Genomic DNA, 22,765 nt, shown 5'->3' on the forward strand with positions numbered 1-22,765 from the left:
ACACAAGTGAACAGGCTTGATACAGCAATCTCTGGGTGAAATTCTATGGCCCACGTTACACAGGAGCTCAGAGCAGACAATTGTTATTAGAAGTGAATAAATATTTTGTTAATTAAAAAAAATTGAGTGAAATCTCTGACTGCACATATTGAAGAGACCAGGCCTATCTATCAAATGTTAATACTGTGTGGGTGTTGTAATGATGCTCACTCTGCAATGTGGTAACTCCCTGGTTGGTACACAGAGCGATCTGATGTTTATATTCCTGCATAATGTCTCTTTAAACAAAATCTCATTGTTGTAATGTTGATTGTTTTGTATCTGATATTTACATGGCAAGGATTTATAAACCCATCAATACTTCTAAATAAACAGATAGTAACGTAAAAAAAATCAGGGAAATAGCTGATGAAATTACTGTGAAATGTTCCCTTTTTTGACCTATTACAAAGCGGGTCAGGGAATTCTCAAAGTCTGGAAATTTTCAGAATTTTGAAAAACAAAAAATTTTGTTCCCCGTGATTCTCTCTGCTATTTTTTCTCTTTTGTTGCAACCAGCAGTTCTCATCATTCCATAAACCATTCCCATGTCTGGAAGGAGCCCCCACCCCTCCCTCAGCAGGAGAAAAGCTGGGTGTCCAGACTGCCCCAGCACAAGACCAAGTGCCCAGGCAAGCAGCCCAGGGACTCACCAGGTACTCAAAGACAAGGGTGAGGGAGCGCTCCGTGTGGATGAAATCATGGAGGGTCACAATGTTTGCATGTTTCAGGTTCTTCAGCAGGGAAACTGCAAGGCAAGAAGAAGACAGCGTTAGCCATGAGGACCCATTGGCGGCAAACTTTGTCATGAGGGGTGGCAACCTGCCCAGGCAGGGCTGATGGGTCCCAACATCTGGTCCTCATGGACCAGGTCAGTGTTTTGCAGATGGAAGAGTCAGTCCTTCAGGACTGAGTGGGTTTGGATTGGCTGGCTGAGCTGCCCATCAACCCTAAGGGAAGTCTGATTCACTACTAACTTTCTATTGCAGGCAGCGTCCTCCTTTTCACACAGTCATGGGGGCTCTCCGGAAGCGGCCGGCATGTCCCAGCAGCTCCTGACCTAGGTGGAGGGGCCAGGGGGCTCTGCGCGCTGTCCTTGCTTGCAGGCACTGCCCCTGCAGCTCCCATTGGCTGCAGTTCCCAACAAATGGGAGCTGTGGAGCAGGAGCTCATGGCAGGGGCAGCGCGTGGAGCCCCCTGGCATTCCCTCCCACTGGAGCTGCAGGGACACATGGAGTTGGGTAGGGAGCCTGCCAGCCCTGCCAACCCTCCCTGCCCGAGCACCAGCAGGGTGAGACCGTCTGGCCCCCATTCCCAGGACCAGCGGGGGTCCTGGACCGCATGCCGCCACCTGGACCACCCCCAGCACCAGCGGCGCCCCCAGACCACCCCCCAGACCACCTGCAGCCCCTTTGCTCAATATTTAGTCAGCGGTATATAGTACAAGTTATGGACACGTCACAGGCCGTGAATCTTTGTTTACTGCTCATGACCTGTCCAGGACTTTTACTAAAAACACCTGTGACTAAAACGTAGCCTTAACTATGGGCTCATTTGAATCATAGAAATGTCAGGTTGGAAGGGATCTTGAGAAGGCATCAAGTTTAGCCCCATGCGCTGAGGCAGCGCCATCTGGTAAGCGGATATAAATTGCTACCATTTATACTCACGAGTCCCAGAGCTGTGGTCCATCCCTGTGTGTGTTGCCTTTTAGCACTAAAAGCATCTACTGCCCCTTACCTTCCCTTATAGCTGTGCAGGGTGCTCCTTCTTCATGCTCCAGGCGGATCTCCTTCAGAGCGACCAGGTTCCCAGTTAGCTTGCTGCGCCCCTTGAAGACAGTGGCATAGGTGCCCTGTGGGAAAGGGACAGAGAAATGCAGCTCATGAACTCACACTTGGATGGCATGGAGCAGGGCTGCTAAGGGGAGCATCTGACACCCTGCATGTACCACAAACCAATGTCCATGGGAGCCTTTTACCTTTGGATGGAAGGGATTGAAAAACAAGGGCAAGATAATTTTACAACCACTGGTGACATTGGTAGCAATGCAACTGTGCACACTGGCTAAATCCCTCTCCAGTGGCTGGTTAACGTAGAACGTAATAACCTACTACTGCTACCATCTAATGGAGTTGCTCCTTTAACTCAAGTGGGAGAGACCTATGCTGTCGATCCCGGCTGACGAAAGGTGGTCGGGATTGTTACATACAGTAAGATATTCACAGGACTCAATGTCATACTTCAGTAACCCAGTGGATCAGGCGGTAATTTCCCCTCCTGTAAATACAGTATTACCTTGCACAATTTAACACCTTTTGTAAACCCAGAGTTTTGGGAGGGGAGTCTATGTTTTGGGCTTAAACCTTGAAGGCCAGATTTTCAAGGCTGGAGCTCAGAAGGCACCCTCTTAATTTGTCAGCATGGAAAATACAATCCTGCATTTAGAGTAGCCATCTAAGCAGCCAGATAACCTTTTGCCTGTTTAACCAAGGGCTTTGTGGGTGCATCTTAGGCACCATTCTTTGAAAATGGCCCTTTAAGAGTTTAGTTTGAGAGGGTGGGAATGATCTACTGGCGCGAGAACAAGCCTGGGTAGCATGAACATCTGAGTTCTACACCGATTCCCTCTGTAGCCTTAGGCAAATCACTTAACCTCTCTGCCACTGTAAAATGAGAACAACACTTAACTACCCAAGAAAGGGGGCGGGGCAGGGTTGTATAGAGTGTTTGTAAATTACTTTGAAGATAAAAAGCCTGATCCAAAGCCCCTGAAAGTCAACTTCAAGATTCCTGTCAGCTTCAATGGTCTTTCGATTGGGCCCAAAAGAACTCTGCAAGTGCTACGTTTGAGTATTTCTTTTTACTTTCAACTCACACTGGGCCAGGACCAAACTCCCATATACTGAGGAAGTTTGGCTCTGGGTCTGTCCTTTGCAGCTTGGGCTCTGTTCTTAACTTCATCTACAACGTTGAGTTGATTTCACGTTCTCCTTACCTCCCCCAGTTTTTCCAATTTAACATAGGTTTCCAGCTTCCCAAATCCGATGTCCGACTGCAAAGAAAAGGGAAGAACATCAGCAGGAAATATCCTTCCCGAGAAAAGATTAGCCCTGCGGCTGAAGGTCACATCAAGGAGGCTGGGCAGTATGAGCTTTGGGGGGAGATAAATCAAGGCAGGTAGCAGTTCTAGATACACAATGTTTATTGCTATCTGCAGGGGAGAGCAGCCAGGCAGCCAATCAATCACAGGGAAACGACAACTGACTGGTTGCTTAAAGGAAACAAATGATACCTGCTTTCTCCTTCCATGGAACTATGACGCAAGCTATTAACTTCATCACTGCGCTAAGTGTCTTCTTCTGCAATATGACTGTGGCTTGAAATATTGCCCTCCACTGCTCCTATCGCTACGATTCCATGATCATTCTGTCCATCTGTCCCTTCCTCACCCGTCAGCCTGGTATTTGAGCAGTTAAGTCTGAATTTAAACATGAGCTTTTTTTTTTTTTTTAAATGCAGTGATGCCGCTTTCATCAAAGACACCTACCCTAGGATCACATCAAGTAGGCAGCCCCTTCCTTGTGCTAAAAGTCAATTCCCACATATCTGATCTTCAGTAGAATGCCATTCCTTGATCCCAGGTACTTTTCAAACCAACCAGGAAAGAGACATTTCCTGTTTGCAATGGTCACTCTTTCAAGTTATACTGAGACACACACTATCATAGACACAACCACGGCAAGGGTAGTCTTGCGGTTAAGGCACTGGATGGAGACTCGGGAGACCTGGGTTGAGTTCCTACCACAGACTCTCTGTGTGACCGTCAGCAAGTCTGTTAACCTCTCTGTGCCTCAGTTTCCCAATGGGAAAATGACACCGCCTTTGTCTATTTAGATTTTAAACATTTTGGGGCAGGGACTATCTCTGAGGCCTGGTCTACATTACAACATTAAGTCGACCTAACTACATTGCTCAGGGCTGTGAAAAATTTCGCTCCCCATGCGATGTGGCTAAGCCAATCTAAGCCCCAGTGTACATATTGCTAGGTTGACGAAAGAATCCTATGGATAGGTGTTCCTGTGACGTAACTATTATGTCTCTCTCACATACCTGGTATGTGTTTACGTACAGGACAGTCACAAATACAACTCTTATCTCAGGGAAGTTCAGTGGGTTTCCACTTTTTGATATGTACCATAATAATCACTACAACACATGCCATATACATCTCTCCATCAGTAGGCGGTCCTAGAGAGACAGCTGTCACTCGACAGGGAGTTTTGGAACAGTGCAGTCACCGTCCATGGAGCAGAGAAATAGTTTGTCATCGTCTCCCAGAATAAAGAACGTCATGGTCGTCTGATTGAAGTTGGACAGGAAAATGGTGCGTGAATTTTAAACCGGTGGCAAGTCCTGGAGACTATTCATCTACAGGCTGCAGCAGGGACACAATCCCCCTTTCAAGTGGGATCCGGGAGGAACCAACCTACTACAGAACGGAGGTCAGTCTCTCTGGCTTCTCTGCCATTTTCCCTGCATTTTCCTCCCCATGTTTTCCAATCAGCACCCATTCCACCCACTCATTTCACACAAGCCACCAAAACACAGAGGAGGGAAACTTACAGTCTAGCTGCTGACACAAGGTGGATTTGAACTAGGGACTTGTGAGGTCAATGGTGTCAGTAGCTTCACTACACTCCCCTGAACAATCTGCCTCCCACAGGAGCGGCGACATCAGTCTATTTTGCACAGTTGGTGGACCTAATACCATGACTGTTGGAATGTGAGGGAGGCTGGAGGTGATCTGACAGCCTACGAATGGCACACTGCCATGTGGAGAGTTTTACAGAAACACTCATTATTCATTGACAGGATTATTAATATTTATAGCACACTCGCTTCACCCAGGTATATGTTATTCAATAGATACAAGAGACTGCACAAGTAGGTGTGTGCTGTCAGTACACCAGCTTACACCATTCTTCCCACTTGGGGCTAGATATCTGTCCAAGGCTTGCCAAGGCCTTGGCCCCAGTGACTGGGCAACACAGAGTGTTGCTGGTGCCTAGGAAGCATGCTGGCATATTCGTAAATAAGGCGCCGTGTTGTAGTCGTCATACATGCTAATGCTGTGCTATACAGAAAGTGAAACTCCGAAATTAGTACGAAGACTAATTCCTTATTTTCCAGCGTTCGCATTTTAACGAGAAGCGGTGGCCGCCAGCAGGTGCTTCTTAAATGCCAAGTGGCTTTCAGTCCCCATCCTTTCAAAGAATCAAACCCTAGTGTGGGCACGTGGGAGTGTACGAATGTGAGGGGCAGGTGTGGGCACATGTGGCGCAGGGGATTTGCACCTGTAGCAGTATGCGTGCAGACAGGTGGGGATTTGCACTGCACATGGACATGGGATTTGCACACATAGGTGCGAGCATGTGCATGGTGAGGACTGACGCAAGTGTAGGCATGAGTGTGTGATGGTTTACACTTGTGGTTGTGTGCAGTAGCGATTTACTTGCATCAGTGTGTACACGTGGGCAGGTGGAGATGTGTGGGAACGTGGGTGGATGGGCATTCACATGGGAATTTGCACACGAGTGCACGAGGATTTAAACACACAGCAGTGAGCAGTGGGATACGTGCACAGTGTGGTGGGCCTGACACAATTCCCCCCAGACCCAGACCCCCTGAGCTGTGGGACTCACGAGGGAAGCCCGTCGAGACATCCTGCTGAAGGTCTTGGGGAACTCTGGATTGTCCATCTGCAGCTTGTGCAGGAACTCCGGGGGCAGACGGATGTCCACAGGCAGGGAGAGCCGCTTGCTGACATCCTGCAGACAGGGCCAGCACAGAGTTAGCGTCTAAAGCACCTGACACAGCTGAGAATCTTAAGCAGACATTCAGGGAGCAGTGCCTGACAGCCACTCACCTCAGCCTACATACTCCCCATGCCCCCCACCCCACGTCCTAGACAACTGCCTCCTACCTATGAGAACCACGGAGCTCCTCCTCCATGCACCTCCTCCTCACCCCACCACAGGTGCAGCCCCACCCAGTACTTGCCTCCATGGAGAAGCGGCGCTGGTTGTTCCTTCGGTAGCGCACAGCTTTCGGGGACTGGCCTTCCACCTCCGAGGGGGAAATGGAGGTTGGCTCTGCCCGGAAACCCCGGCCCAGGTGGCCCAGCTGCAGGTGCCCTTGTGCCAGGTCTGATGAGAGAGGAAGCAGAGACAGAGTGGATAGACTGGACGGCACCAAAAGGCCACTATTAATCAATACATGGGACAATCACATTCCACTGATGAGTCTGAGTACAGGATGCGGAGAGAGGTGACTCCTGGACACTGATCCCTGCCCTAACACCGACCCCCTCTGTGGCCCTGGGCAAGTTCCTTCACCTTTTTGCAGCTCAGGTTTCCCTTCCAAAACACTGGGCCAACACTGTTACATCCCGGGGGGAGCTTGCAGGAGCTAATGTGTGTTTGCAAAGTGAATAGAAGTGCTAAGGATTTTTCTACTAACTATAGCACCTCTGCTGTTACAACTGAGGTGGTGCCTAGGGGCCCCAGTCAGGGAGCAGGGCTCCAATGTGCTAGGCACTGTATACACGTGGATTGAAAAGACTGTTCCCTGCCCCAAAGAGCTTTCAGTCTCATTGCCTTTCAGTACTAATTGCTAGTGCTTTACTCCCATTGTACAGATGAGGAGAACTGAAGCCCTGGGAGACGAAGTGACTTGCCCGGGGTCCTGCAGCAGGCCACTGGCAGAGCTAGGAATAGAACTGTGGTCTCCTGAGTCCCAGTCCAGTGCTTTATGCGGGAGGAAACACTACTTAGCACCCTACCCTACATGGAGCACCACCTGCTTCAACGAGGCCTACTCCTCACCACGAGCAAGGCTTTCTCTCTCTGGCGCTGAGCAGCTTCAGCTCCTGTCACAAGCAGTATCGTCATCATTATTCACTCCCAGGGACCTGAACGATTCTGAGCAAAGGGCCTATGGGATTAAAGGGGGGCAGACAGAGTGTCCTTTACTGCACAGTAAAACCAGCAGAGTCCCGAGGAAGGTACGAGTTCCCCCGCCCCAGCCCATTACGTCTCAGCAAATTATGTAGTCCTGGGAAATGGTCCTAAAACACAGCAGCCCTCTTGAAGCCTGAAGAGATTCCGAATAATAACCCTTCTCTTAGGATTACAAGTCTGAAGCATCATCAAGTCCCAGGCGCCATGAAAGAAGCAGGAAATCAGAACAAAATAAGCCACAAAGCTCCCTCAGGACTCCAGTTTTAGGCTTGCACTTAATTCCTCCTTGGTCTGCAATTAACGTCTGGTTGCTAGGAAGCTCTGGAGCGCAGGGACCCAGACCCTGGCTCAGTAAAACGTTTAACGAGTTCAACACAGGTCACCCGAATCCCTGTGAGATGGCTTCTCCAAATTCGCAGGGGCATTATTTCCAAGAGAGCCATTCAAAACAAGGCCTCTGCTAATTAGATGTTTCTGAATGAAGTTTGGCTATTTAAAGAGGAGTCAAAACCGTCCTGCGAGGATTAGTGGAAGAAATTTGACTCCCTTACAAAAGACTTTCAGCAGACACATGACAATGTCTTCAGGCCCTTCCACAGTGAGGGCATGGATACAACACAAGGCGACTGCCTTTGGCACAGACAGCCTTTCACACAAACCAGTCATTGATACAGAACTCAGCTCGCTGAGGAAACAGAGAGAGGGAGAACAGAGGGGAAGAAAGGTCTGCACATTAGGTGACAGAGTTGATAGGAGAGTCGGACAGAGAGATACCAGGGTTCTATTCCCTGCTCTGTCCTTGACCTGCTGTGTGACCAATTCCCTCTCTGAGCCTCTGCATCCCCCCTACGCTTTGTTTACTTGGAGTGTACTGTCTTTGGGGCAGGGGCTGTCTCTCACTACGTGCATGTACAGCTCCTAACACAATGGGTCCCTGACCTCAGTTCGAGTCCCTAGGTTCTACTGTCACACAATTAACAATAGTAACTTCTCACCGGCGTGAGTAATGGGTGCACAAGCCAGCCACAGGATTGTCACCTTTAGCAAGAAGGAGCTGCAAGTGAGCTTGGCATTTTAACAGATCAAGAAGAACAAAGAGGCCAGAAATGGGGGACCTGCTGTTCAGGGTAAATGCCCTCTTCACAGACACAGCTTCCTTTCTGACCCGGTTCTTGAACTCCTCCAGCAGCCCAGCCCAAGCTCTCTAGCTGCTTAAGGATCCATTTCTTTCAGCCCTGGAAAATATTACAGCCCACAGCCTGTGACATGGACCCATGCCCCCCTCGCTGGAAAAAGCTAGTGAAGAACAACTGTGCCCACCACTAATGGAAACAATCAGGGTCTCCTTCAGAGAGACACACCTCCCAAACCCCTTGAAAAATGCCATAGATGGCCCAATCCTCAAGAAGCCATCACACAACCTTGAAGATCTCTCCAACTACCTTCCTGTCACCCACCTCCCGTTCCTAGGCAAAATAACTGAGCAAGTAGTAATCATCAAACTCCAGCAGCATGCAACGTCAGCCATGAACCTAGATGTCTCCCCATCAGAAGCCAGGGCACAGCAGAGACAGCTCTGGTGGCACTAGAAGACAACCTTCTTGTGGCCATGGACCATGGAGGTGAGATCCCCATGCTCGCAACGCTGGACCTCTCTGCAGCCTCTGACACAGTGGAACACAAGATACTGCTAACCTGTCTACATGACATGGCAGGAACAAGGACGCCAACTGTTCTTTGGCAGCAGAGCTCAGAGGGGGGTGACAGGTGACTGCTGCCACCAGAGACTTCACTAAATGCTACTGATTTTACCTGGCAGGCGCCCAGATACTACAGGCACGGATGGCAGCATAAAACCAGCGAAACAGATCCATCCATCAACCTCCTTAACAACATTTCCCTGGGCCCAGACACACTGCCTTGGCCACTGTTAAAGCCTTTGTGGATGGGGCTTAGTTACATCACTCTGGAATAGGCTCAAGGGTTGGTTTCAACAACAGTTATTAAAAAAAAAAAAAAAAGACCGTGTCCCAAGCTCACCCTGCTTTCTTGAGGTTTTCCCTTATTCTTAAGAACAAAGCACATCCCTCAGCCCAAGCTTCCTCCTGAGTTTAGCCCTTCCTTTTTTTTCTCCCTGCAGGGCCTCTGTCCCTTCCCTACTTCTCTCTGCTTTATGAGAGAGACACTCCAAGGTTTTTGTATTCCTCGGTTAAAGCTAGTAGGACCCACCTGGTCTGGCTGCTAGTGTGAATCAGCAGAAGAGCTCTGCGTTTCTGTGCAGGGATATACTGCCCTCTGACAGTTATCCTTAAGAGCCATTAGTGAATTTCACACCAGGGTTCAAATTCCAAACACCCTCACGTTGACATCTGAGGTTTCAGCCTGGGCTCACCATTAATACTGATTATTATTACACTGCAATTTACCCTCTGCACAGGATAAACTGTTGACGCGACAAACACCAGGGCCAGTGCTGCGGGGGGAGGGATGAAGGGGCATGGCCATTAAGAGCACAGAGCACGGCAGCATTAGGAAAATGCTGTACATCAAGAGCAGGCCCTGGCAAGCTGCTCCCTTCCCTGGGAGCGCCACTGGTTGTTTGTGGCATGAGTCAGGGAGACATCTCATGACCTGCCATGGGGTATCAGCCACAAGATCCCTCCCCTGTGAGCCTGGGGAACTAGGAGTGTCCGGAAAGTGTCCTGCCATGCAAAGATGCCCTAACTCCCCTTAATATCTTCTTGCTGCTGCCACTGCTGCTGGGGGGCTGCCTGTCACCACAGCGGCCCCCTAGCATGGTGCCAAGTGGAACTGAATCACAAACGTTTCTGCAGGGGCCCGGGTTCCACCAAACCGCTCCCTGTGTCTCCACAGGCTGAAGGCCGCTAGCTGCTCCAGGCTGAGAGGGTCTTGTCAACAGAAGTCATTGGAAAGCATTTGCCTGGCAAGCATTTTGTAATGCAGATGGAACAGGTCCACAACCACTATGCTACTGCCGCGTAAAGAGACTGTGGGCTTTCTCTCTCTCTGTTGTGCTGCATGGCAGGGAAGCTTCACCTGCCAAGGAGTTCTCTGTACCAAGGGATATGGTAAATTGTCCATCGCTTGCAGTTTACATAGAGATTGAATGCCTTGTTTAAAAAGATGCCCCACGTCAACCACAAGTTTCACAGGAATTACCAGGTGAAATTCTCTGGCCTGTGTTACATAGGAGGTCAGGCTAGATAATCAGAACAGTCCCTTCTGGCCTTAACATCTAGCAATCTGTAGTTCACAGAAACAGAGCTGGGCCCAAACCCAATGGGGCTCTACCTAAACCCCCTCCCTCGATCTGAACGTGTGGCTTGCTCCTAGTACTAGAATGGGCCAAACTAGCACCCCAAATCCAAACGACCTGACATTAGGAGAAGTTAAGCTCCAGAGTCAGGTTTTGATTCTGACCATAGCCAAAGTTTGAAGGAACAGGGGGGAGTTCAGATCTGGGTTCTAGTTCAGGACCCTCTGTATTAAACCTACTAACTGCTGAATCCACAGGGGATGTAACACTCGAAGTAACAGCGCCCACCCATACATAATAACTCAGCAAGAGAAGGCTAAATGTCAGCAGGAGAGTTCCTGACCAAAATACACTCGGCTCAGCTGCCCAGGGCACGTCCCTCAGCCATCCTCCTGCTGAGACAACGTTAGCCGAGAGCTGCACGGAAACAGCCCTCTGCTATTTCTTACGCGGCTTTCACTGCACTGACTTCAATCTACTTGGACAGCTCACCGCTGGGTATCAGCAAGAGAGCTTCATTCGGAGGGCACTGCTCAGAGCAGGGCACAGCCGAAGCTGGCTTCACTAGCCCATCTCCCGGATGAGATGCAGCAGATGAACGACCCGAAGAGAGGATGGCTTTGGGCAGATGTGGTTCCCTGCCACTGCCACTGGTGTAATAAGGGTGCCCAAGGGTTCAAGGGATGCTCGGCTCTTGTCTGGCCTCTGTCTGTTAGAATTCTTAATCAGAACCCACCACGAGGTGTGGAAGCACCTGAAGTGGTGCTGATTTGCATAAGTCTACTCAGGGGGATGAAGGTACCAAGAGACCCTTCCTCCCAAGTCCACCCAGAGGGACTTGGTTTCCATCTCGCGCCCGAGTCCTTGCAAGTGAGGGGGACCGTCCCAGAAGGAAGCAGCCGGATCATTGTTGCATTCAGACTGTAGGGCCAGGAGGCTGCCTTAATCCAGCTCTGTTGTAGGATCCGCACGAATGCATGCCTGGGCAGTGGGCACCTGGCCACAGAGACACCACAGGTCATCAGCCAGGCTTGGGCCTGGGCTCTGAACACCTGTTTCAATTAAAAGAGAACTCCTATTTCGGTCAGCAAGCGGCAGATCGCATTTGTCAGGGTACGTCTATACTGCAGTAAAACACCCGTGGCTGGCCCGTGTCAGCTGATGCAGGCTCATTGCGGGGATATAAAATTGCAGTGTAGACATCTGGGCTCGGGTTTAAGCCCAGAGCTCGGGCTCTAACCCGACCATCTACATTGCAGTTTTATAGCTCTGCAACCGGAGCCCCACAAGCCTGAGCCAGCTGACATAGGTTAGCCCTGGGTGCTTTACAGCAGTGCAGACATACATTTAGAGTCCCCGGGGCAGTCACTGAGGCAGGGGTGTTGAACATATGGCTTGCAGGTCGGACCTAACCTGCCCAATGGATTTATGTGGCCTGTGTGACATACTCAGGTTCTCCAGGATCCAGATAAGTTTCTATCCCCCATGGTTGAGAAGAAAACCTTCCAAATGAGAAGCGAGTGTAAAGTGACACACTGAAATCTGCCTGAGTCTGCAGATACCTGATACAACAGCTCTCTGGCGCGTGAGCTGCCCAGTTCCCCACTGATTTCACTGGAGTGACAACTCTAAAGCTCACTACAATGGCAACAGGAACTATTTCCCAGCTGGTTATTCAAGCAGAAGGAATGAGAAAGAAGGTGGGAGGGTGGGAAAGCCATGGGAAGGTGTGAATTGCAGCACGGAAGGAAGGACACGGAAAAGGAAGAGCAGAGAAGACTCACAGAGACAGGGGAAGAGGGAGAGAAAGAGAGAAAAGAGGATGGGGAAGGAAGAGAGCCGACTGCAGGAGCACTGGCCTAAAAGGGAGCAGATTTTCTCCTGGAGAGGAGCTGCACGTGACGGCAAAGGACAGCGTCCTTTAAAATGCGGTTACTTCATCATGGCTGCATTCGCCCCTTGCTCTCTGCGCAAACCGCCCACTGAAATCAGCACGGGATCTGCCACGGATTGAGCCAAGTGTGATGACCGGGATCTGAATCTCAGCCCGGAGACCCTGCAATGAAGGCTGGAATCTGGCCCTCTCCAAATGCCTCTGGGCTAGACAAAGTGGGTCACATGCACGCAGCCACTCCCTAACACCTCCACCCCGAGGTGCCTGCGCAGCGTGGAAGCGAACTGCAGGCATAGGGAAAGGGGACGCTCCAACAGGGACATTTGTGGGCTCGCCACCCTGCCTGGGTGTTAGTTGGAGATGATGTCAGGCTCTGGGTGAGTGAAAGCCAGGGCCGGTTTGATTCCGCTCTGCTTTTCATGTGGATTATAGCGGACCCCGACATCCGGAGAATAATGAGGCTGCCTAGGATATCAAAGCAAATTAAAGCGAGACGGCAGACACTGCAGCTGCCTTAGACGAGTCTCTCTCTCCCTTTTTATAAATACATTTAAACATTGCCTCTGCCAAAACAAGCTTTGAACTCCCAGGGAAAGGGGCCAAAACCCTCCACTGCTTGCTTGAGTTACAACTTTTAATTACCTCGCTAAGTGTGAACTCTCCTCTTAAATCTCCATTAAGCTTGCAAGGCTGAGCCCCACTCAGATCTTGGATCATTCAGCCTCTTTCCACCCTCGATACATTGTTTCTTGGGAGGCAAGGCAAAGCAAAGGCCAGGTTTGCCTCTGATTAATGCCACTGCAAATCAGGAGTGACTCTGGATTTGCAACCAGAATGACAAGGCTTTCAGCCACGCGGGTAGCTGCGCTGTGCTAACCATGATTATGACTTACACCAGTGCAGCATGATTTGTGCACAATAAAAACCCGGGCCTGATTCCGTCCTGCTTTATATCTTGTGTTTCCATTTACAATGCAATGTGGGGTAAAGCCAGGTAGCCTGTTACACTCACTTTGCATGGTGTACCTGACTGCACCAGGTGTAGGACAATGGGGAATCAGGGTTCCAGTGCAAACAAAATCCCACTAAAAGAACAGGAGTACTTGTGGCACCTTAGAGACTAACAAATTTTATTAATAATAAATTTGTTAGTCTCTAAGGTGCCACAAGTCCTCCTGTTCTTTTTGCGGATACAGACTAACATGGCTGCTCCTCTGAAACCTGTCAAAATCCCACTGCGATTAACTCCCAGGGGTAAGTAGCTGGAGAGGGAGAGAGCCGCCTAGCCACAGCCCTGTGAATAGCACTTAGCATTTTACAAATGTTAACTCAGCCTCACAACCCCACTGTGCATCACGCACATTGGATAGAGAGGGAAACTGGGGCACAGAGAGGTGAAGGGACATGCCCAAGGGCACACAAGAAGTCAAGCGTCAAAGCTAGGATTGAAAGCAAGGAGTTCCTGGCCGCCACTCTGCTCCAGCCAGTGGGCTACACCATGCATCACATGGATGCACGAACTGTTTCCTAGACTCCTTCCAGCCCCTCACCCCCATTTTCCCTCCCTTCCTTTTTTAACAACAGATAAATATTTTGCAACTGCATGCTCCTAAGCCGCTGAGGAAGCAGGATTTGCTGCAGACGTGGGGCCTTTGCAGCTGAGGGCTCCTGAGGGTCAGATACAAGCTGGCACCGAGACAGAGAGAAGGGGGGTATCTCCTCTCTGAATCCTCATCTGAGCCACAAAGGTATCAGCTTGGCTGCATGGTGGCTTAAGGAGGACAGGAGTCTACAAGCAGCTGAAGTGTGCAAGGGCCACAGAGAAGGGAATTATTTAAGGTGGTACAAAGGGGTTTAAAGCAGCCAGATTTTTAGACATGCTGAGCACCCCCAAATCTGATAAAAGCCAATGGGAGATGCAGGGGCTCAGCATCTCTGAAAACAAGGTCAACAATAACAGGGAGGACTCTGAGGAAAAAGGGGAAGCTTAAGTTGAATAGCAGGAAGAGCTTCCAGACGTGAGATCTCCTAGACCGGGCAAGCCCATTGCTTGGGACACTGAATCGAGACTGGACAATGCACAAGGAACACAATGGGGGCAGGTTATCCCATAACTACAGGGTTCTCGCACCTTCCTCTACGGCAGCTGGTGCTGGCGACTGTCAGAGACAGGAGGCTGGGCGGGACGGACTCGAGGAGTTGCAGTGTTCCTATGAACACTGTCGGGTGTGGAGTGCATAACCCGATGGGTCTCTTCCACCTCTGAGTTCCATGACTGGGGGTGCCTGGAATGTCAAAGCCCCCGATATGGGAGTGAAGCAGCACCAGCATCAGGGCAGAGACGTTTCAGGTGCGGCTTCTGCAGGGCACAGAGGACTCACTATCTCATCATGCGTATATACCCAACTGCCCCCTCCCCAGACTCTGTAAAATTCCCCGGGAACCACTGTACCTAGCCAGGGAGCTGTTTGCTTTTAGTTCTTGCCTCATCAGCCTCCGTGCACAGCCTGAGCGAGGGAGAGAGACACTGGGATTTCATTTCCCATCACACAGGACATGGTCCTGGGAGAATTTCACCCCAGGCAAGGAGGACCCTTCTGCCCCAAAACTAAGGGTAGCCCAGCTCTGTCTGGGCTACTGACTGTACTGAGAAAGAGCCCCTTGGCATCTTTCTGCCCCGGCATTTCATTAAATATCAGGGGTTCAAGCCTCAGCTATAGCTCACACTGGGAAGCAGTGTGCCTCTAAGCCACTCTCTGTCTCCTCTGCTCCTGGGGCGGGGGTTGGGGGCCAAACTGGACCAAGTGAGGCCTGCTCCAATTTACACTAGCTGGGATGGTCTCCTAGGGACCATTCTGCTGGATGGGGATGGATGGCGTGCACTCTGGCTTCTGTCACAGCCCCTCCAGCTCCCAGATGGGCCTGATACACCTCCAGTGGCAGGAGGAGTTGGCGTAAAGCTGGCTACACCGGCTGTACACCAGGCAAAGAATCCCCCAAGCCAGCCCTTCAGGGCAGCTTGGGGGTCACACCAAGTGACCTTTAAGGGCCCTCTGTTGCTTTTCACACCCTTGTTTTTGTTCTCTTCGGCCTTTCCCACAGCTGCTCTAGCAGGGCAGCAATGTTAGAAGCGCTCACACAGCCAGAGCATGGGTGTTTTTAATGGCCATAGGGCCAGGTTTCCCAAAACGCTCAGGGCCAGACTTCCCAGGACTTAGCACCCACAGCTGGGGCTGGATTTTAAACTCTCTGGGTATGTCTACACTGCAATACAAGCCCTGTGGCACCGTATCGCAGAGTTTGGGTCAATTGATAAGTGATACGGCTCATAATAAAGGAAAACACCAGCGCTGAGATGGTAACACCCCCCCTTTAGGCTGCAGCATTCATTAGTTAAGTGACAGGTTATTGGGGACCCCCCGCCCCACACAGGATTTGCCATTCTACCTCTGCCTCTGAGTCTAACAGTTCCAATAACCTGCTGTCAGCAGCGGCCGAGGCTGGGAAAAATAATTAAATAATCCCCACGGCCAGCTCTGCAGCGCGATGAAAGGAAAATGATTTCCTGATCCTTGCAATGATTAGCTCTCTCCACGGTGCATGAAATTTGATTCCCTGCACGTGTTGTCCTTGAGCACACGTTCACCTGAGGAGATGCCAACGCACCCTGTTTTCAGGCCTGCCACGCAGAACGGGCAGAGAGAGCCCAGGAGGCTTGTTCAGAAATGCGGGCAGCAGGAATATTTAAACTGCACCATACGCGACAGTATCGGAAGGACACACCCGGTAATGGTTGGGCCTGGGCCGCAGAGGGGGAAGCTTGGAGGAGTGACTGAAGCACAAGACCCAACTTCAGGATTTTGGGGTTCTGGTCCCAGCTCTGCCACTGACTCGCTGCATGACCATAGGCAAGTCCCTGCTCCATTCTGTGCAGCGATTTCTCCATCTGTAGAATCAGGATAATGAGAACGACCTCACAGAAGGCTTAGTGCATCCAGGTTTGTAAAACAGGGCCAGACCGAGGCATTTGCCAATGGTGCAGCTGCATGCAGCCGGCTGTATTAGCGCCCATGAGCTTCCCAGTCTCCCTTTAGAGAGATGAACTTGGGGAGCAAACCCGGCTCGATTCCCTTCCAGAAAAAAGCAAACCAACCCCTTTCCTCTGAACCCCAACCTGCAGTAACCATGGCCTCCTCCCTGATCCAAAGACCACTGAAATCTGTAGAAAGGTGTCCTTTGCCATCAGTGAGCTGTGGATCAAGCCCACACAGTGCTAGACAGCCTGGTACATCTGTACGCAGCATTCCCCTGCTGAGCCCGCCCCTGCCAATGCTGGATGGCACAATGCTGTGGGCAGGGAGCTCCGAGCAGCAAGGGGTTTATTAAATGCCATCCGCGCAGGGTTGAAGAGACACTTCAGACAAATGCAGCTGTCAGGCCGCTTAATAAATAACATCCGCAGCTTTCAGGGGAAGGAGATTAAGGGCAGCACAGAGGTGACTTCACAGGCTTGTTTACAATCTGTGAGAAACTTAATCAAGAGATCTCGGGCCAGAAGGAGCAGGCTGTATGGGAGTGAGGGAATGAAGCCGATGGAATGACGCAGAACTGGGGACAGTGGAGATGGGCACCATATCTGGGCTGTACCGCAGGGGAAGGGCACAGGCTGCAGGGTGAGGAATTTACCACATACCGTGGGAAGCAAACTGTAGCCTGGTGCCAGGCTCTTCTGCCTCCAACAGGGGGAAGGAAATACAGACAGGGCCTGCTACTGGGGGCTTCTGTTTCCTAGGGGGGCAGAAACACATCCCTGGGCCTGGTACTATGTTCTCCTGCCACACAGGGGACACAGACATATCCCTGGATTTGTACTAGGTTCTCCTGCCATGTAGGGGGCAGAGACACCCCCCGGGCCTGGTGCAGGGATCCTCAAGAAGGTGAAAAGGAGTACTTGTGCCGTGGGAGGTAACTGTTTAATACTATAAAAAGAAAAGGAGTACTTGTGGCACCTTAGAGACTAACAAATTTATTTGAGCATAAGCTTTCGTGAGCTACAGTGAAAAATGTTTCCATTTTACAGTGGAAAATACAGTGGGGAGATTTTATATACACAGAGAACATGAAACAATGGGTGTTACCATACACACTGTAACAAGAGTGATCAGGTAAGGTGAGCTACCCATTGTTTCATGTTCTCTATGTATATAAATCTCCCCACTGTATTTTCCACTGAATGCATCCGATGAAGTGAGCTGTAGTTCACGAAAGCTTATGCTCAAATAAATTGGTTAGTCTCTAAGGTGCCACAAGTAGTCCTTTTCTTTTTGCGGATACAGACTAACATGGCTGCTACTCTGAAACCTGTCAAGAAGGTGACAGACTCAAGGCCCATGAAAGAGAGACAACTGCGTACTCAGCTCTGCCCTCGCTCCTATTCCATCCAGGTCACCCGGGGAGAGGTACTGACCAGCAGGGGTGGGCAGAACAAGTGGACTGCTGCAGACCTTGGTTTGAAAAGTGAAGGGGAGGGGGCCAGGCACAAGCAGGGCTGAGAACTCATTAAAGTAGTGGCCTTGTTATATGGCAGAGCCTGCGTTTGGTGCACACCGATAACGAGCCAAGGGCCAGAGAGCCCAGGGCTGATGTCCCCTGAGGAAGGTGCAGCCAGCTGCTGCTGTCAGCACCCAGCACTTTGTTAGCCTCGCACCGTTTCATTCCAGTAGCTTTCATGCCTGTAATTAAGGGTTTGTTCCTAATTATAGCCCCGTCAGTTTGCCAGGGTGGGGGGAGCAAACAGGCACCATGGCTTCTTCTGAGCATCGAGTGTGGCTGCCTGCTAAGGGGGGGTGCAGGTGCCGGCAGCTTGATGCGAGCGAAGGGATGTAATCTGTTCGCAGTGGCGGGCACTGCCGCGGGGCAGGGAGCTGGGCCAAGAACGAAAGAAAGCCATCTCTAGAACGGGCTGCTGGGTCTCTTCTACACTTAGGTTAGAGAACAGACGGCTGGATGGAGGAGCCAGGTGATTACTTTAGGGTCTCAGCCTTGATTTTTTTTTTAAAAGGACGTTTCTAGCTGTTGTGGTTGCAGAGAAAGGCATAAATGAGTGAAATGAGGGAGCGGTGTGTGGCTGAGTTTGCAGAGAGCCTGAGACAATTGCTGTGAGGGGAGAGAACTGCTGTGCATGTGAACAAGGCCTGAGCCCTGCCAAAGAGCCTGAGCCAATCGCTACTATTTCTGGGCAGGGAGAAGGGGGCCCCATGCTTTAACAAAGCGCAGGCCTTAAGCAGAAGAGCTGCTTCCTCCCCCACTTTTTGCTCTGGTCTTTAATGTGTATTGAGATGTAAAAATAATAATGCTTTGTTCTTTTACAGCACTTTCTACCCATGGCGCTCCCCATAAAGGAATGAATGTTGGGGAGGTATTACCCCTGTTTCACGGATGGGGAAACTGAGGCACAGAGTGGCCAGAGACTCACCCAAGGTCACACACATTATTTGTGCTGATTTTCTGGGCCCATTTGAGACAGTTAAAGGTCAAGTGGAGAGAAATCCTGACCCTGCACCAACTGTCTGTGCCTGGAGGGAATCCTGGCCAAGTCTGGACTGGTTTCCCCTGCTGGCACAATGAACCTGCCGGCCTCTCACCTTCATTCTTCTTGTTGTTGAGCTGGTTGAACTGCTCTGTGAACTCGGCCAGCGACTCCTCGATGGTCTCTGTCCGGGGAACGGAGAGGGAAAACCGCCGCTTGAAGTTTTTCATCTTGTTCATTGTATCCTGTACTGCGGCGAGACGGCAGGGCCCTGGAAGGAAGGGGAAAGCAAGGAGAGTAGGCTGAAGGCCTTGGATTGCACGCAGGACCCGCCGCTCGGGGCTGCAGCCAGACGCACAGGGCCTGATTTGCAGAGGTGTCGGGCACCTGCAGCACTGACTTACGGGACTTGAGCGCGCTCGGTGAAAATCAGGCCCGAGATACAGTCTGTGCTCCTGATGAGTTTACCAACAGGAGGCCTGATCCAGGGCCCACTGAAATCACTAGGAGCCTTTCTCTTGAACTCAGCAGGCCTTGGGTCAGACCCAAACCACCGATCCTATCATGGGATCCTCGCGGACGAACCCATGTGCCCATGCACAGCCCGACTGACTTCAGTGGGACTTGGCCTGGCTGCAGGGGTCTGTCCGGACGGCTCACCTTACAGGATCGGGGCCTAAGCGTGAATCCTCAACGCTAAGCCAAAGGAATGATTGCCTCTGCCTCCCTTCTCGCCGCTGCCTCACGGCGGTGAAGAGCAGATGCCTAAAATACTGACCCCCTCTTGCGCGCAGCACTGTCAGCTCAGCTGAGATGTGCTGCCAAGCCACTTGTGACTGAGCAGGGTAATTAGGATGGATTGCGGCACCTGTCTAATAACGTGAGACGAAGCAGCAGAATTCCACAGGGAATAACCACCACAGGCCAGTTCTACCTTTCAGCCTCAGCAGCTGCAGAACAGAATCAGGCCGGATCTGAAGGGTCTGGGAGTAGCTGGGGGACATGACCCGGACCCAGTGGATCTACGTTTGCCGGGTTTATTCCCGCGGAGCCGTACAGGGAGTGCATTGGACAAAGCAGGCAATAGGTGCCAGATGATGGCCTGTTCTCCTCCCCTCGCCCCCTGGCGTGGCAGCAGCGTGCCGACCTCAGTCACACTCTTTCCCCCTTAGCAAGTGAAGGAGTCAGCGAAGGTATCGCTTGCACTACGAACACCCCTTCATTAGGGAACAGCCTGACACCTAGCAAAGCTCTCCACTGTAGCCCATCATCAAACAGCTGTCAGACCGTAACAACTCTCGATTGACGCCAACTTCGACTGAACTCGAACCTGTGACTTAGCGATGAAAGGCTCCAGACTCTTTCCTGCATCTAACAAGCGCATTCAGGACTTCGCAAACCCTCCTACCATGACGTGCTCCTAAGCAGGGACTGTCAGGAGTGTGATCCCTTTGAGACAAGCACAGGCTCTGGAATAGGACCATGTTCGTTTTCATTCACAGCCTGAGGTGAATTTGAACCCAAAACTCAAGAGGAGAAGCCTATCCCCATTGATGTCAATGGGAGTTTTACCATTAGCTTCAGTGGGGCCACAATTTTGCCCCATGTATTCTGGGGCTGGGCAGGAGCCCGCCCCAGCTCCCTGTGTGTACAATTAAAGCAGCCTTGGGGTTGCTCTGTTATATGCTCAGCTTCCCTGTGGGCCCTGGGAAGCAAATTGCCATAGATTCAGGGCACTCCAGCTACGCCCCTTGTGTGTCCTCTGTGCTGGGAGGAGGCCAGCATAGAGCCCTGAGGCCAGTGCGAAACCAGCCGGGGAGGCCTCAGTACACAGGATATTCTCAGAGTATGCCTTCCACCTGCTTCAAGGCCCCTTTATGTTGTGAGAGCAGCATATGGGGCCTTACTGTAAGTCAGGGAACTAGGCCCCTTGTGTTTTCATTAGTTAACTGTGGTCTAACAGGCCCCCGATGGTTGCCTTTTCATTGTTCATTATCATGTGTGCCGAGGGGCTGTGTTCTAGACACCTAAATACAGGAATATCAAAATAAATACATAGTCTCGCTCTGGTCTGCAACATGCTTGGACTCCCAGTCCTGGCTGGAAAGGGTGAGGCTCTGGTGTGGGGGAGAAAAGGAAGGAAAGAAAGACTGAACAAATAAAGAGAAAGAAGATCTATCTCCCACAGAGAAGAAAAGGAAAATCCTCTAAGCTTCCAGGCCTGTGTCTCTCCAGTTTCTATGCTCTGCCTTTGCCAAAGAGACTTTCTGGGGCACCAGCAAACTCCCAAGGGGAGACAGGACAGAGGTTCTGACTGGGAGGGGACCCCTGAGATCGAGTAGAAGAAGTGAGGTGCTGAGAGCTCACCGTTCATTTACAGTCTCTTGACTGATTCAAATCCTGTATGGCCATGGAAATCCTCTTAGCCAGAGATCTGATTAAAGAATAAAACCCTTAAATGAGGAAAACCCCCAAGGGACAAAGAGCGAAGTTCATTGTTTCTCTGGCTGGCTAAATGAACACGTGCAGGGCACGGCTGCAGCATTCTTAATTCCCAGTGCTTACAAGCCACTGCACTGGGCGCTGCAGCTTCCGTCCCTCAGCAATGCAGACAGGGCCTGGCTTAGGAGCCGCTCACATTCTGTGCTTGGTGTTGGGATGCATTCTGGTTACAGTAATTGTCTGGGGTGATAGTTTTAGGAAAAGGGTAACGCTCCTGAAACTGACAGGACAACAGCTGTGCCCTAAGCTAAACCTCGTAAAGCTAAACCCCTGCACAACTCTGCCAATGCCCCTTATTTCTGACCTGCAGCCCCCCGCCCTGCCATTTCTGTCCTGGATTCCCCCCACAGCTCTGCCAAAGCCCCTCAATCCTGGACAGCCCCCAGCTATTCCAGCCCCAGGTTGCCCACCCACAGAGATCAGCCGATGCCCTTCAATCCTGACCCATAGCACCTCCCACCCCGCACTATTCCAGTCCTGGGTTCTCCCCATACAGAAATCAGCTGATGCCTTTCAGTGGCAACCTGCAGCCCCCTATTAATCCAACACTACCACCCCCACCCCACTCTGCCAGTCCTCCTGTGCAGCCCCCCTACTCTTCCAGCCCTGAGCAGGTACTTTGCTTTACTATGGTCCAGCTGCAGCATGGTCCGTGAAAGCGATGGAGCGATGAGGTGTGCTGGCAGGAGGGGGAAGGCTGCTGCCCAATCAATGAACCCTTCACCATAATGACTGGACAGAATTCCACTGACCCGGAACAGCCTGCCTCCTGCCTCCAGCCAGAGCTGGCAGTGCCCACTCCGCTCACCCTCCAACTGCGAGAGAAGCTATTTTTTCTTTTCTTTTTTTGCACAGCAGCGGAGTAAACGTAGCGGCTGTTGTTTAACAAGAAGGGGGGAAATAATCAATGGCTCAGCAGCACTCAGCAGCTACCCCCTGCTGGCCACAAGGCACTGGAAGGCAAAGCCATTGATCGGGCTCCCTCCCTGTTGCCCAGTGGCTAGTTCACTCTGACCCTCACGGCCATGTGCCCTAGCAGGGGGCGGGACTGTAGCAGCTCTGGGACTGACTGCCTCAGCCCTGTGTCTTTCTTGCCAGCTGCCAGTCCACGGGGATTGGGGGGAGATGCAGGGAAAGCCACATCAGGGTCCTGCTACCTTAGCACCTCTCTCTATATCACACCCACACTGCCCTAGTGGGCTGGGGGACAAGAGGCTGAAGTCAGATCCTCCATGTGCTATGTCTCTGACTGCCTTGGGCCTTGTCTCCTGGCCCTGATGCTGATTGGAAGGGTGGTGGCTGTGCTGAGGGAACGTGGGGGCCTGAAAAGGACCCCCCCCAATGACGGGGAAGGAGGAATACCTTGGGCTCAGATGAGCTGCCCCTCCACCAGGCCCTTGTACCTGGCAGGGGACTGCCATTCAGGAGCACTGCATTCCTTTAAAGTCACTCATCCTGCAGCACAGAAGGAATATGAAAGGGCGTATCAGCCGCTGGCTCCC

At 51.3% G+C, this 22,765-nt stretch overlaps 1 protein-coding gene across 2 annotated transcripts in view; it reads right to left on the reverse strand.

Annotated features, from left to right (window-relative positions):
- Positions 1–22,765, reverse strand: part of CDK18 (cyclin dependent kinase 18) — a 74,554-nt gene that overhangs the window by 18,586 nt on the left and 33,203 nt on the right. For both annotated transcript variants that reach the window (XM_037885150.2, XM_043533735.1), the window contains exons 2-7: positions 18,877–19,032; positions 6,103–6,248; positions 5,745–5,870; positions 3,038–3,094; positions 1,780–1,894; positions 693–787 (exon numbers count right to left, since the gene is read on the reverse strand). In XM_037885150.2, the coding sequence (XP_037741078.1) occupies positions 693–787; positions 1,780–1,894; positions 3,038–3,094; positions 5,745–5,870; positions 6,103–6,248; positions 18,877–19,000 (663 nt within the window). In that variant the 5' untranslated portion in view covers positions 19,001–19,032. The remainder of the gene's footprint in view (positions 1–692; positions 788–1,779; positions 1,895–3,037; positions 3,095–5,744; positions 5,871–6,102; positions 6,249–18,876; positions 19,033–22,765) is intronic.

This window comes from Chelonia mydas, chromosome 21 (genome assembly GCF_015237465.2).
Source record: "Chelonia mydas isolate rCheMyd1 chromosome 21, rCheMyd1.pri.v2, whole genome shotgun sequence".
NCBI lineage: Eukaryota > Metazoa > Chordata > Testudines > Cheloniidae > Chelonia > Chelonia mydas.